Source organism: Rana temporaria, chromosome 5, assembly GCF_905171775.1.
Source record: "Rana temporaria chromosome 5, aRanTem1.1, whole genome shotgun sequence".
NCBI lineage: Eukaryota > Metazoa > Chordata > Amphibia > Anura > Ranidae > Rana > Rana temporaria.
The window spans coordinates 99,173,261-99,190,344 of record NC_053493.1 but is presented as its reverse complement, the minus strand read 5'-3'; the positions used below and the strand labels follow the sequence as shown (position 1 = coordinate 99,190,344).

The following is a 17,084-nucleotide window of genomic DNA, read 5'->3' as shown; positions in this document are numbered from 1 at the left end:
AACTATCCCCTATTTTGTAGACGCTTTGGCGAAAAAACAATAAATAAACGCTTATTGCTATTTTTTTTACCAAAAATATGTAGAAGGATACGTATCAGCCTAAATTGAGGAAAAATATGTTTTTTATATATTTTTTGGGGATATTTATTATAGAAAAAAGTAAAAAATATTGTTTTTTTTTTCAAAATTGTCGCTCTATTTTTGTTTATAGCGCAAAAAATAAAAACCGCAGAGGTGATCAAATACCACCAAAAGAAAGCTCTATTTGTGGGGAAAAAAGGACGTCAATTTTGTTTGGGACCGCAAAATTGTCAGTTAAGGCGACGCAAAAAGTGGCCTGGTCTTTGACCAGCGAAATGGTCCGGGCTGAAGTGGTTAATATCAAAACTTAATAAAAAAAAGTCGTGCTCATCAGAAAAGTTCCAAGAACAATCTTTCATAATGAGGTAACAAGACTGAAGAATTGATGTATTTTGCTTTCAGTAAGATATTCCTTAGCAGAAGCATTTACCTCTCCACGTTCCATCTTGCTGCTGACCTATACCCATGCCCCGTGTCTGCCATTAATGCTCAGATGACAACTGCATTTGATGGTATAGTGAAATTACAAAATGCAAGCTTTGTTGCCTGAAACCCTTGAAAATGTAGCTTTAATTAGAGTCAATACATCCATATGCCTAATACAACAGTCCTATGTAATAGAAGCAAAGCATAAAAACTATACCTGCAGACTCCAGTTTAATCCAAGCATTGTGACATACAAATCAGGTGATTGTAGAAGAAATCTGTCTTAATATTTCCTTATAAAGATGTAGTGCATAGGTCCTAAATGCATTTTTAGTTTACAAAGCCATAAGGCTAAATACAACATAATATTTATAACAAATCATTCTATATAAAAGCTTAACAATCTATTAGAAAACAATGAGAGGGACTGTCTACTTTTATTTTTTAGCAATTAATACATCATCCTCCCAAAGCTCTTTACTTTCTATTTATGAAGATTTCACTTTCAGTAACACTTAAAGCATGTTCCAGGTCATCCAAAACCCTGCCCATGTTTATAAAAGCATGCCCATAATATGTGCCATGAATCTTAGAATGTTCTTCCTAGGGTGTGGAAGGGTAAAAAACTAAGCCAAAGTATGACATGTAAAGTGGAAGAATACAGACTGTACAGTTAGCATCTTACATCTACATGCATACTTACATACAAAACCTATTGAACCTGGATGGTTACTGTACTTAAATGGGTTGTAAAGGTACAATTTTTTTTCCTAACTAGCTTCCTTTACCTTAGAGCAGTTCTCCTTCACTTACCTCATCCTTTGACTTTGCTTTTAAATGTCCTTATTTCTTCTGAAAAATACTCACTTCCTGTTCTTCTGTCTGTAACTACACACCGTAATGCAAGGCTTTCTCCCTGGTGTGGAGTGTCGTGCTCGCCCCCTCCCTTGGACTACAGGAGAGTCAGGACGCCCACTAACACACAGCTCCTTTCTCTATCTGCAATGTAGATAGCGTCCTGATTTTCCTGTAGTCCAAGGGAGGGGGTGAGCATGACACTCCACACCAGGGAGAAAGCCTTGCATTACTGTGTGGAGTTAAAGATAGAAGAACAGGAAGTGAGGATTTCTCAGAAGAAATAAGGACATTTAAAAGCAAAAAATGAAGGATGAGGTAAGTGAAGGAGGACTGCACTAAGGTAAAGGAAGCTATTTAGGAAAAAAAATTGTACCTTTACAACCCCTTTAATTTTAGTTGAGTAAAAGGAAGAGATTCTAAATCTTAAAACAGGGATCCTCAAACTACGGCCCTCCAGCTGTTGCAGAACTACACATCCCATGAGGCATTGGAACACACTGACATTCACAGACATGACTAGGCATGATGGGAATTGTAGTTCCTGAACAACTGGAGGGCCATAGTTTGAAGACCCATGTCTTAAAATGTTACTAAACCCGCAACAGTAAAACATGTCTGTATACGAAGTAAAGCATGCTTGTCATACACACTGTGGAACCTAAGGGGTTAATCCTCTGCTTTGTGTAAAAAGACTGTCTTCTCAGTCCCTCCCCTTCTTCAACAGTCCCCAAACCATCTCCTGATAGAACAGAGGCTAGGGGACAAGCTGCACATGCTCAGTTTGGTGTGTATTTCTAGAAAGTTATTTTTTTCTTGGGAGAGTGCATGTGATCAGCACAGGGCCAATCAGCACTGTCCAGACAGAGGATCAGGGGTCCTGCAGCCTTATAGGACAGTCAGAGCAGAATGATAACCCCTTTTACTAGCTTTAAACACTTAAGCCCCGGACTATTTTTCTGGCCAAAGACCAGGCCACTTTTTGCGATTCGGCACTGCGTCGCTTTTACTGACATTTGCACGTCCTTTTTTTCCGACAAATAGAGCTTTCTTTTGGTGGTATTTGATCACCTCTGCGGTTTAATTTTTTTGCGCTATAAACAAAAATAGAGCGACAATTTTGAAAAAAAATCTGTATTTTTTACTTTTTACTCTAATAAATATCCCCAAAAATATATCATTTTTTTTTCCTCAGTTACGTATTCTTCTACATATTTTTGGTAAAATAAGCGTATAATCATTGGTTTGCGCAAAATTTATAGCGTATAAAACAAAATAGGGGATAGAATTATGGCATTTGTATTATCACTTTTTGTTTTTACTAGTAATTACAGCGATCTGCGATTTTTCTCATGACTGCGACTTTATGGCAGACACATCGGACACTTTTGACACATTTTTGGGACCATTGTCATTTTTACAGCGATCAGTGCTATAAAAATGCACTGATTACTGTGAAAATGACGCTTGCAGTGAAGGGGTTAACCACTAGGTGGCACTGAAGGGGTTAAGTGTGCCCTAGGGAGTGCTTCTAACTGTAGGGGGGATGGGCTGGGTGTGACAGGACAGTGATCACTGCTTCCGATTACAGGAAGCTGTGGTCACTGTCCTGTCACTAGGAAGACTGGGGAAACTAGGAGACTGGGCACATGCACATCCACAATGCCGCTTCTTAAAGGGGGCGTATATATACGTCCTATTGCCTGCCCGTGCCATGCGGCAGACGAATATCCATGTTCTGTGTACTGTGGGAGACCAGATATAGTGAGCGCAACGTACTGGGTTTAGCAATACTTTTCAGCTCAGGTTCACTTTAAGGTATCATGTCAGTTGGTTTGAATGCAAAGTGTCAGGTCAAGGCGCACAAATGCAGCATATTTCCAAAAAGCACTGCCATTTACTTCACTGCTGAAAATGGGCCTTACTAACCTAAAATTAATTAGTTGTGCTGCAAAATCTGGCTTTGGGATTGAAACTGGTGTAAATGAGCCGTAAAGAGCTAACGTTTGCCCATATCAGTTTCATAAGGGCTTGTTTTTTTTTTTTTTTTGTTAATGCAGACAGGAAGAACCAAATGAAGAAGTAATTTTAGGCCGCGTACACACGTTTGGTCCAAACCGATGAAAACGGACTGAAGTCCAGTTTCATCGGTCCAAACCGACCGTGTGTACGGCCCATCGGTCCATTGTCCTTCGGTCAAAAATTTTAGAACTTGTTTTAAAATCGAACCGATGGACCGCTGCCCGATCGGTCCAAACTGATGGTTAGTACACAAAAGCATTGGTTCAAAACCCGCGCATGTTCAGAATGAAGTCGACGCATGCTTGGAAGCATTGAACTTCGTTTTTTTCAGCACGTCGTATGTTTTACGTCACCGCGTTCTGACCCTATCGGTTTTTGAACTGATGGTGTGTACGCAAATCAGACCATCTGGCCACTTCAGCGGTGAACCGATGAAAACGGTCCGTCGGACCATTGTCATCGGTTTGGATCGACCGTGTGTAAGCAGCCTAAGTGGAAGAATACAATAGGAGAGGTAACTGTCAGCGCAGATACAAAGTACATATATGGGTAGGAGTATGGTGATTAGTCCATTGGAAATAGTAGTAACAGGCAGTTCAATGGTTAAAAATGCAGGTGATGTGGCTGTTCAATGGCGGCTGCTGTCCTCAGAGAGCTGACTCTGTGGTAAACAAAAAAGGGGTAGAGAAAGGAAGCGCCACCTAAGTGCAGTATTAAAGAGGTTCTTTTAATGACACATTGTAAAAAACACACTTACAAGAAGGTAAGGAAAAAAAATGATCATCTGTAACATCCTGTAGTCCTCATCCCGGATCCATGGGCTGCTTTAGAAGTGAAGAAAGCAGATTGTGTGGAGTCTTCAGGCCTGTCCTGTGGCCTTCAGGATGTAGTCTGTTCCAGCCTCACAGGTCACGTGACAGGTCACGTGATTACTTCCCAGGAACACTTCCGGGAGGAGGGTCAAACAGGGAGAACAAAGGCTGATTGGGCTACGCGCTCGGAGCCACTGCTCCTTCTATTGGCCTGATGGTGAGCTATAGAGGCTGGTGCTTTTATGCTTATGTCGGTGCAGTGGGACTACAGGTCCCAGCATGGCCCAAGATAGCAGCAAACTAACAAATAAATATGATGGCATAAGTAGAAAAGCTGGATAAAATACTATAAAAGACGTAAAAAAAAATGCATTAGTGAAACAGAGGCACATGTGCAGCTAAAAGCTGCATTGGCATTGTACTTTTTTTATCTTTAAGCCCAATACACACGGTAGGACTTTTTGACAACAAACTTCAAAATGAGCAAGTTTTCAAAAAAATCCTACCGTGTGTACGCTCCATCGGACAAACCTTTTCGGTTTTCATCGGTTAAAAGTTTGCTCTGCAAATGGACAAACTTTTCAGCAACAAAAGTCCTACGGTGCAAAGTCCTATCGTGTGTACAGAAATCCATCGGACTTTTGTCCGAAGTACAAACACGCATGGCCTGAACCAATGTTAAAATCAACCAACAATAGCAGAAGTTGACCAAAGGGTGGCGGTAAAGAGCAGAAAAACCACGTGATGTTGGGAAAGTTTGCAGAAAAGTCCTGCCGTGTGTATGCTACGGGTGTGCCCGGCCAACTCCCTTTAAACAAAAATCCACGGAAAAGTTTGTTTGAAATCCAATCATGTGTATGAGGCTTTAGAGTGACCTCCAGATCAGGACGAGTCTTTCTAGGCATGCTAAGACTGGCAGCTGAGGGACCACAGGCAGAACACAGCTGGTATGTGGCTTTCTTTTTCTTTTTTAATATATGCTTTAATTTAGAATAAAAACAGGTTAATAAATAAAACAGATTTCTATCAATGTAAATGGCTGAATAATAAAAATCCCAATAATAAAAAAAATCCCATAAAATCAATGAATAGTCACATCTGTTTTTGTTCTCTGCAAACCTTGCAAGCTAGAAAAGTGAGTGTAAAATGTCTTTACTAATACAAGTTTGTAGACAGAAAATTGGCTGCGCAGACTAGACAGCAGAAGCTTAAAATATAATTAGGGGATTTATGCCTTTTTCTGAGATGTGGCTTTAGAAGATTCATCTCAGCATAATTATTGTTTAGGGTGTTTTATTTCACATCTGTCTGTTTTTTTTTTGGTTAAGAGATGTAGTTATTGTGCCCTATACATTGTCATTTGAAGTAAACATATATAGAGAAGGCATTCAATCTGCTCTTCCCTATGAGCTATGCAGCCTCAAGTAGAGCAATCCATAGGGGACAAAAATAAGTTTCTATTTGACTTTCATTGGAATCTATCACCATACTTACTTGTGAATGTTTGGAAACTACCTGATAGCAATTAAAGTTGCCTATACATACTTATGATTAAAACTCTTCTCATTCCTTATAAAAATGCTCTGCCCACAGTGTGTTCTTCAAGCGGGCCAGCTCAGGTCTTTGTGACCCCCACCTCCTTCAAACAGCCTATAAATCCTTGCTTAATCTGACAGACGACGGGATATTTCTGACAGCTCTCTTTTTAGGGTTCTAGCTTGTAGGGTATTCAGATTGCTAAATAGTATGAAAGAGTCTTGACAGAGATTAATGTATATTTAGACAGAAACATCCTCTCTGCCTTTCAACGCAACTGATTTGTGCGTTGAATTGCGGTATGCAGATGGGTATGTCAGAGTTTGGGAATTGGAAGTTTTATATAGAGAGCAGATTAGGGTTCATACGTTCTAAGGTCATTCAGAAGTAAACAGATCTTTATATATCTACGTTTAGGTCATTATCAAACAAAATGTCTTTAGGATTCTTATGAAGCCTTGTACACACGACCGAGGAACTCGACGGGCGAAACACATCGTTTTCCGCGTCGAGTTCCTTGTTAGGCTGTCGAGGAACTCGACAAGGCAAGTTTCTCATTTCCCGTCAAGGAAATAGAGAACTTGCTCTCGTTTTGGCTCGTCGAGTTTCTCAACAGTTTCCTCAACGAAAATGTACACACGACCGGTTTCCTTGGCAAAAAAATATCTCCCAGCAAGTTTCTTGCTGTTTTTTGCTGAGAAACTCGGTCGTGTGTACGAGGCCTGACAGTTCCATGGTAAGGCTTTGCATTGCCCATAAAGATTGATGTAAATGACTCTTATTTCTTTCAAAGTTTGATATGGCCCTACAGTCTTTTACGTTATGTATGAAAAATATAGAAACAGGAGACAGCTAATCTAAACCCAAAACCGTTGTTTTACTACTGTGGTTAGGGTAGGCTATGGTTAAAACTAACAGTTTTGCAATCTGTGTCCCATTTGAGAAATTTTCCTTAACTTACTGTTATGTAAGAACAACCAGAAATTAGTAAGTTCTCACAGCTTGTTATTGCCATTATTATTAGTCAGGATTTATATAGCACCAACAGTTTACCCAGTGCATTACAATAAAAGGGGGACTGTACAATTTACAATACAGTTCAATACAGAAAGAATAGGAGGGCCATCTCATTGAGCTTAAAATCTAAAGGGAGGGGGGAGATGGTATGAATGATTGACTGACTGAATGACTTGTATAGCGCTACACATGCTAACTGAATCGCCTCTGGGCGCTATTCCAGCCAGTGTCTGCTTGGCTGGTGCGGTCATTTTACCCCGTAGGATCACGACACGCTAGGGACACACAGTCATACACACAGATATACATATATATATATATATATATATACTGGGCAAATTTTGGACAAGATCCAATTTACCTACCAGCATGTCTTTGGAGTGTGGGAGGAAACCGGAGTGCCCGGAGGAAACCCACGCAGACACAGGGAGAACATGCAAACTCCAGGCAGATGGTGTCGTGGTCGGGATTCGAACCAGCGACCCTTTTGCTGCTAGGCGAAAGTGCTACTCACTACTCACTACACCACTGTGCTGCCTGGTACATAAGGTATTGGCTGCAGGGGATAATCTGATGGAGGGAATTTAAGTACAATTCTTAGGTGGAGGGGGGGTAGGCTTCCCTTAATAAGTGTGTTTTCAAGGATCGCTTGGAGGCGGACAGGGTAGGAGCTGACCAGACATACTGGGGCAGGGAGTTCTAGAGGATGGGAGAGGCTCTGGAGATGTCCTGGAGGCAAGCATGGGAGGAGGTAACACAGGAGCTAAAGAGCAGGAAGTCCTGGGAGGATTGCCATCAAATGTAAGAGGGAAGCATACCACGTACTCTGTGTACTTAATTTTTTTTTTGGGAGGGGGGCACTTGTAGTACACACAATGTCCACAAATGTTTAAGGTTCTTCTTCCCCATGCAGCTTTAGATGTTAATAATGCAGTCTGTTTCTATGATGCTCATGCTTACTTTTGGCTACATGACTCCCTAGGCCTCATGTCAACGAATACAAAAAAAGGTTGACTGCACTCCAATCTTCAGAATATTGCAAGCTTCCAAAAATACAGAGATCACAGACCCAGGATACAGAAAAGCAGCAACATGGTTAACGCGTTTTACGCAGAGTGTGCTTAAAATGGATGTAAACCCACCACTCACCCAGTATAAACTAAGGGCACAGTATTCATGTATATATACATACAAGCCTTCTGCATGTATCCCTACCTTGCAAATGTCACCCCTTCAGCAGTAGGATCCCCACAAAACTCTGGAAATAGTGGGTGGGTCTCTCTGCCGAAGCTCGGTGGGCGGAGTCGTGATGTCACAAGACTTCCCGCCCACCTCTACACCTTAATGCATTCTATGCATTATGGTAAAAGCCTTCTGCATGCAGCAGCCCCCTAACACTTACCTGAGGTCCTCTCTGTCCAGAGATGTCCACGAGTGCCTCAGCCATCCAAGTTTAACCCTCCTAATTGGCTGAGACACAGCAGCGGTGCCATTGGCTCCCACTGCTTTCAATCAAAGTCAGCTAGCCAATCAGGAAAGAGAGGGGGCGGGCCGGGCTCCGTGTCTGAATGGACACAGGGAGCTGTGACTCTGCTTGGGTGCCCCCCATAGCAAGCTGCTTGCTGTCGGGGCACTCAACAGGAGGAAGGGGAACATATGGGGGGTGGGTGCGCTAGCAATTATTAGTAGTACATAATTATATCATGTGCCAAGAAACAAATATATAATACTAAAACACCTGGTGATACTAGACGATCTAGTAAAAATGTCCTTAAATGCAGTACTGCTTACTGCTTGTGATTTTTCAATATTGCTGTGCCAAACATAATATGTGACCTCAATTGATATGAACAAGTCCAATAGATGCAAGAAAACAAAAATTGGAAAATAATTCTCATAAACAGTCCTCAATGATTAAAAAACGTTGCGTGCTTCCAATCAAATCAGTAGTGTTCCACCTTCACCATTAAGCTGACAAACACCCGAAGTGAATGAATAAGATGGCTCCTTACCAAATGGAAATGCCCCTTATTTTGATACCAAAAAAGGAGACATTTAAAGCTTTAACAGGATAACCTGTATGATCAGATGCGTCCTGGCAGTGATAGTTGTTGCAATCATTGATATCCCAGTAGATGCATGTAAAACAGAATGGTGCCAAACATAGTGTAACTTGTTTATTAAAAATAGAAAAATTAATACAGAGGGAGCCAAGTGGCCGCTTACTGTTTGAGGTGCCTCAAACCCGGCACTGAGGCTCAATCGCATGGGATCGAATGGTGGATCCTGGGCACTGTGTGCTACACTCGTGTCCTGAGCGTGCGTTCCACCTCGGCGATGATCGGAACCAGCGGTGCAGGAAGTGACGAATTAGCGTGCGTGGTTGGGTACCGCTCCGACGTACGTTTCGTTATGAACGTCTTCAGAAAGCAGAGGGAGGGGCCAGGGTCACAGAAAAGGGACCCGAGAAGAGGAGGATCCAGGATGCTCTGTGCAAATCCACAGCACAGAGCCGGTAAGTATAACATGTTTGTTATTTTTATAGGAAAAAAACAAAACGTTATCATCAATTTAATGGGGTAGTAAACTGCATTTTTTTGTTAGTAGGGTCAGGATGTAATGCAATCTATTACTCGTATCACAGTTATTTTGTATTTGTTTGACACGTTCAGGTCACAGACTTGACCAGCATCCTGTGGTTCACAAAGGGGATCACATGATTATGCCTCACCTGCAGAGGTGTCTGCTTCTCATGTCAGAGACCTTGTCATACAAGACACACTCCCTATAGATCTCTGCACTATAGAAGGTGTCATTGCAGAGCTGCTGCTTCTGTGCGAATGATGCCAGGCAGGGCTCAAGTCCTGCAGGAACGCGTGGGAACGGAGTTTCTGCACTTTTTTCACAGCAGGAACTCAGTTCCCTTTGCAGGACTAGAGTAGCCGAGAGCAGCCAAGCCGCCCGAGCCAATCCTTCACTAAGCGCCGATGCCTAGCTCGAGTCACTGTCAGGGGCAGGCGAGCCTTAATAATCCTTTATGTTACTGGTCGCTTCCTGTATATGGATTCATCAGATAGTGTGCGGGTATTCCGTCACTTCTCGATGCCGCAATGTCTCCTCGGAGCTTTTGTCATTGTTCCCAGGAGACATTGCGGAGGTCTGCTGCGAGTTATCGCGGGATTTAAAAAGAACTTGCGGTTTAGTAATTATGCATATGAGCGTATCCATTTTCTTTTTTTTTTGGTGGGGGAGTGGATCTTGGGTGGGAGTTCCCACACTTTTTTCCCCAGGACTTGACCCCTGATGCCAGGGTTTTCAAGCATAGATTACCCTTGCAACAACACCCATAAGCACTGTCCATCCCACCCTTGCAAGTTCCATGCAGCACACATCACTGTGACATAACCCTCACCATTAATCTCCTCTCACCAGTCATGATTTGCTGGAGAGAGAAAAGGACAAGGAAGGTCACGTGAGCATTATATTTAATTTAATAAAATATATATATTCTGTCACAGCAGGAGGGGGATATTTAAGCCACGCAGAAGCACCGATTCAGGCGTTCTGTTTTAACATTATGATGAAAGCAGCAATAAAAGTGAGACTTACTGCTAGTGAGCAGGTAGATGCATGAAGTCTGGTAAGAAGATCAGGTAACATTAACTCTGGCAGGGAGCCCCACTGCACAATTCTATTGAGTGTTGATTGATAACTGAAAAAGCAGTTCTGGGTGGACTGGATGGTTAAAGATGAAGGCATACAGTTCAATCACTTTAACATGGAAAAATGGCAACAAAAAGTATGCTACTCAAGCTCCACACACATTGTGCCAATTGTCCAAGTATATTTTATTAAGGTGTGATTAAGCTGCCATTTGTTTTGTATTTGATTTATTCCTAGGCTTTTCACATTTTGACAAGAAAACACCTTATTAAACTTCACCATGATTTTTCATTGCTTTCAGGCTGCAGTTTTACTCCTACTCTCTTTATGCAGCTTTATAATGCCCAGAGGTTTTATTTGTGAGAGGCGTTGCTTGCAGCTAATCCTTCTCCATAATTTCCCTTAATATTATGGTATTTTCCAGGATCCTTGGATTTAGAGTTTAATACTGTGAATGGTTACCTAGGCAGACCATGAATGGGATGATGGTTGAAGGCTGTATGTGCAGACATGAACACAAACGGAGAGTAAGTTAAAAGGGAGGCGGAGGAGAAAGACGACAGTATCCCCAGGAGAGCCCCATCTGTGAACACTTCACCACTCCCCAACGAATGGAGCTCTGCGTGGGCACAGGTGGATCCCAGTCTCCTGCTGGAGCAGAGCGCGCTGCGTAGCCTGAAAGAAGACTTTTCATTACTGCTGGCTGTTTGGATTGGAAAACAGCCATCTCAAACATTTGCAGGTGGCTTGGCCATACTTTGACACTTAAATATTTGAGGCCGTGATAAAATCAGAATATTACTACAATATGGCGCTATACAAAGTGTAATGTGCAATCCTTAATATGAAATGTATGTTAAAAGATTCATTCCCAGGAGACTACTAAGAAATTCACATTTGAAATTAGTATACTACTTATTCCCAAATGTTTTGGTTTTAATGTGTTTTGGGAGGGAATGGAAATGAAAGCAAGTCCATCCAAGTTCTTTTGCCTTTCATGCTCATGTTACAACTGTTTCGAGGCATACATTTTCAAAAGGCTCACATTTTTTATTTTTGCTTATCCTCCTATGGCAAATAGGAAAACTCATAAGTCTCTCAAATTCATAATCCTGTTTGTAACAGCTCCGACAGAGTCAGGGGAAAATAAAGGAAATGTTGACATCATGTGTGCTGATGCTATCAAAAAGCACTTTGATACCCATCAATGCCTTCTCTTCAGTTTTGAATACCTCCATTCCAGCATGGAAAGCACATACAAAAATAAGGTGTCATATGATTAGAGATGAGAACAAGGATAAATATTACATCTGACAGTCCTTCAGCTGATAGTATCTGAAATATGTATTCCCTGGTGTATTTTTACAGAAGGGATGCCGCGATGATTAAGTGCTGAAGTTTCCACAACATTCACTTGTAAATCACAGGTCAAGCTCAGGCATACTCAGCATTTTCACCTACAGAGGGCAAGTAGTTTTCAAAAACTGATATTTTCATAGAATATCTACATACATTGGATGATGCTTTTCTTATACCTGAACATAGATTTCACATATATTTACATAGATGTGGTTCTGAAACTATTCCAGCCAACAGAAATCAGTTGTTAGACTTCAAAACAAGCCTCCAAATGTTTTACCTTCTGGTCATGAAGAAAGTGGACTCTCAGGCCCCAGTGATCAAGCTACTTAACAAACTGCAAAGTGACCAGCAATGTGAGTGACTATATTAGAACTGGATCCTTTTTTTATCCCACATCTAGCAAGATCCAGCAAACATATTCAATTTTAAGCAGTTGAAAACAAACTGTAAATGCTTATTGATGCAATACTGTGCACACCATGGGTCAAGACTTGACATAGTTAGAACCTGGAATGGCAGCCTGGAAAGGGAGGACTTAATCTTAACATTGCCAAAAAACAACATCTTCTTGACCAATGCTCAATTGCTGCTTACAAGGGAGAAGATCATCTGAGTTGCTACTTTAATCAGGACAAAGGGGCTATGCTTTGTGTAAAAACTGAAAAAAAAAACTTTATTCATAGCATTGGTAACACTCACACACAATGATAATGTTGATAGCATTAGAGAATTCACAGACTTAAAGCATGACTTTCCTTACTTTAGACTTTTTCCGACAACAGAGGCCATTAAGCCAAACGAACAATGACATAAAGAATTTATAAAAACACACAATTATAGGATGACCTCAATATGATGGGCAGTTCAGATTTCTCTTACCTCTATAAAGTGTTTTTTTTTCTGACTTTAGGCACGTTATCTTATGCCGCGTACACATGATTGGAAATTCCGACAAGAAAACCGTGGATTTTTTTTCTGATGGAATCTTGGCTTAAACTTTTGTTGCATACACACAGTCACACAAATGTTGTCGGAAATTCCGACCATCAAGAACACGGTGACGTAAAACACTACAATGAGCCAAGAAAAATGAAGTCCAATGATTCCGAGCATGCGTCGAATTGATTCAAAGCATGCGTGTTTTGTTGTGCATCTGAATTGCACACAGACAATCGGAATTTGCCACAAGACATTTTCCTGTCGGAAAATTTGCGAACCAGCTCTCAAATTTTGGCTGTCGGAAATTCCGACAGAAAAAGTCCGATTGGGTCTACATGCGGTCGGAATTTCCGACCAAAAGCTCACATCGAACTTTTCTGGCCGGAAATTCCGACCGTGGGTACGCAGCATATGTCAGAAGATAAATATTTGGTGGTGACTTAAATGGCAGGTTTAACTGGAGACAGTTGAATATTCCATGTAAATTAAACCTTTACCAAAAGAAACAAAAAAAAAAGCCCTAATAGCTTGTCATACAGTAAGTGAAACTATTAAAACAGCAATCAAAACATGCACACTGTGGTATTATATTTAAGAAACAAGCTAGTAGCCAAATATCAATCTGTTAAATTGGGAATAATCAATAAAGAGAATAAACATCAAAGATAAAAAGAATAATCATCCTACCCAATCTGGCGATTTGTGGAAGGTGCTTGGGTGATGACGGAGCTGGACTGTGGAGATGGCATTGCTTGTTGAATTACAACGCTGGTGTCGTGATTTGGCATTCTTGAATTTGATAGCTGGTGTGACACTGGTCCTGTCATTCCTCCATGCATGTTGATATTCTGCATACAGAATAGAACAGAATTGATAAAAATAAAACTCACAGATATCATGTGTGAAAACTAAATGACTGTATGTGTTGCTCAAAACCACTATACAGTCCCATCTTGGCGAGGGGTGGGGGTAGCCAGATCACCAGACCAAAGAACAGGCCCTTGGACTTTCCTAGAACCTGGGTGAGGGAGTCTGAGTGCTAAGTAATGACAGTGTAATTCAGTTAGGGTGTATCAATGCTGGCGATGTAAAATGTCATTACCAATTCTCAGTGTAGTTGGGAAGCTCTTGTCTGGCTGGCTGCCAATTGTCCAGCAATATGCATGTCTCACTGACTATATATATATCTATATATATATATATATATATATATATATATATATATATATATATATATATATATATACACATTTATTTTTGCCACATAATGCAGATTATGTAGCACTATCTCAGGTAATGTGCAGTTTACATGGCAATCTCTTTGATAACATATAGCTCTCATGCATTTCTAGTTGCTACCATGCAGTTCTAAAACATGCCTCTTTGGCACCTCTTTAAACAACATCCACAGAAAGGATAACCTCAGGGTCCCCCACGGTCAGCATACTCTCAGTGTCATCTTAAGAGCATTATAGGCCCCCGGGCAATACAGTGCACTGGGGCCCTGTCTACACAATCACGCACGAGAATTTACTGACAAAAATCATAAAATTTACTGGCAGAACCACATCTTTTACTGCCAGTGCAAAAAAAGTACCTAAAATTACAGTTTTCAGTGCCGAACAATGCAAATGTCAGTATTTAAACTATAAACATATACAGTAGCTAGTGCTATTAGCAATGTGTTTAAGTTAAACAAAAGTAAAAAATAAAAATGTCTTCATTGACATGAAGGTCAGGTTACTATAACCCAGCCAGCACAGTTTCCTCTTACATCAGAGTCTGCAGGATTCCCCCTTACAGTGAAAGGGAACTCTTATGTAAAGGGGAACGCTGCAGATCATGATCTAAGGAGGGAACTCTGATGTGGAGGGGGGCTCTGGTGACCAGAAACCACCTTATATCAGAGTCCACTGCTTTCTCTTTCCCACTTACATCAGGGTCCGCAGACTGAGTTCCCCCTTGCATTGTAAGGGGGAATCCTGCAGACTCTGATGTAAAGGGGAACTCTGGTGACCAGAGACCACCTTCCGTAGAGTAAATACACTAAGGTAAGGGGGGTCACTAATATAGGAGGGGGAACCTTTATATCAGTGCCCCCTTACATTTTTGCATTCACTCCCCCCTTACATCAGCAACCCCCCGCACTCGTGGAGGATCGGATCTTCTCTGTGATTTTCGCAAACTGGGCATGGGCAGTTCTAACCCGTCACTCTCCACAATTTTTTACTGGAGTTGCTGGGCAGCCGGTGGGGCCCCCCAGGCAAGCGGGGCCCCCGGGCAACTGCCCAGCATGCCCAATGGAAAAGATGGCCCTGCATACTCTACATGTACACATGAGACCAAACTAACCAAACTGGAGCTCTTCAGAAGAATGTCCTTCTTGCACTCCAGACTGTGATGTCATACATGGTGGGTAATTACTTTCCCCTGTGTATGTCTTCTGCTATACACACCTCTAATAGCTGCAGCTGCATAAGGCAAGCTGGAGCTGGCTGTATAATGGTTCATAGACACTGTCACAGCCTTCTTGCAGCAACAATGGTGGGCAGAAGACGTGTTTGTAAATCTGACTTGGGAAACACAGGCATGCTATGTCTACACATGGCGTGTATGTACTGTATCCCTATCAGTGAGTTAGATGCAACCTGACAAAACTGGCACAGATCTACTTCTGTATCATGGTCAGTTTTAAAAGGTAAAAAAGAGGAACTGGCAGGATCACCAGGTATTTGTATCCAAAGGTATCAAACTGAAATGCAAAAGGCTCCTGTCTATTAAAAAAGATACCCTAATAAACATATATATGCTTTAATTATTTTATTGGTAACATACACAAGTCATTCACAAGGAACATGGAATATGATTTGGCATTGCTGGAAGATTGGTCAAAAGAGTAATAACTATACAGATTTTTAGTGAGACCTCATTTAGAATACTGTGCCCAGTTCTGGAGACCTCACTTACACAAAGATATTAATAAGATAGAATGAGTCCAGAAACGGGTAAAAAAAAAAATGGTGAAAGAGATAAATAAATTAAATTCAGCTCTAAACATCCTCTTTTTTTTATTTTCAGTGTTATCAGAACAGGACCAACTAAATGAATCTATACATTCATAATTTAATATATGGATATATTATTGACCACAGTATAGTGTTATATTTGGTCCGTAAGGAATTATTTATCATATAATGTATACATTGACTATTTTCATATATTGTGCTATGCAGTACTGGGACGACTTCCTAACAGAGACAATGGGCCAAATCCTCAAAATCGTAGCCTAACTTAATTTTTCCCATTTAAGTTACACTGGCGGGAAATTTCTACCTAAGTGCCCGATCCACAAAGCACTTACCTAGAAATTTCACGCAGTGTAACCTAAATTCTCCCGGCGCAAGGCGGTCCTGTTATCCAGGGGGCGATGACAATTTAAATGAGGCGCGCTCCCGCGCCGGCCGTACTGCGCATGCTCGTGACGTCATTTTCCCGACGTGCATCGCGCGAAATTACGTTACGCCGGGCTGTGTGGATTGCGACGGGACAATAACGTTGCGACGGGTTAAAAAAAAGATACGGCGAAAAAAAAAATCAAATTTAAAAAAAAATCGCGGCGATCGAAAAAAAGGTCTGTTTTTACAAGGTGTAAACAGTTTACACCTTGTAAAAGCAGCCCTAATTTTACGCATGCAAACGTAAACATTACGGAAAAAAAACAAAGCTGAAAAGCTTTGTGGATCTCCGTAAGTCCTCATTTGCATACGCAAAGCGGCATTTTGACGCGAAATGCCCCCAGCGGCGGATGCGGTACTGCATCCTAAGATCCGACAGTGTAAGTCTCTTACAGATGTCGGATCTTCTGCCTATCTTTGGAAAACTGCTTCTGAGGATCAGTTCCAAAGATAGGCACAGGGATACGCAGGCGGAACAGCAGATCCGCCTGCGTATCCCTTTTGAGGATTTGGCCCAATAATTTTAATTGTAATCTTTACTTGCTCACTCTCTTTCTTTAAAAAAAATATACAAATTAATAATTCTAAGTAAAAAACAGCATCTTCGAGGTCAACATATTGATCAGTCTCTGGGGTATTATGAACTTCTCATAGCACTCCCTCAGTTGACATGGAGTTCACATAGTACAATTTACAGTAATGTACAGCACACAGATCCATATTTTCTCTCCCTCAGACCTGTACTAGGTTCCAACAATGCTGGAAAGCAATACTTGTTAATGCTGAGCTGTGTCCCTAAAGAGACACAGGACTGGGATGCTTCAAGTACAGCAACATGACTCTGTCCCTCTCCCTGTCCCCCTGTGAATGCTTTGTCTATTTTAGAAAAGCGAACACTTATGTCTATTTCCCTTGC

General features: G+C 41.3%; 1 protein-coding gene across 2 annotated transcripts in view; it reads right to left on the bottom strand.

The window, feature by feature from the left end:
• CREB5 (cAMP responsive element binding protein 5) overlaps positions 1-17,084 on the bottom strand; it is a 415,389-nt gene that overhangs the window by 343,038 nt on the left and 55,267 nt on the right. For both annotated transcript variants that reach the window (XM_040352926.1, XM_040352928.1), the window contains exon 4: positions 13,401-13,561. In XM_040352926.1, the coding sequence (XP_040208860.1) occupies positions 13,401-13,561 (161 nt within the window). The remainder of the gene's footprint in view (positions 1-13,400; positions 13,562-17,084) is intronic.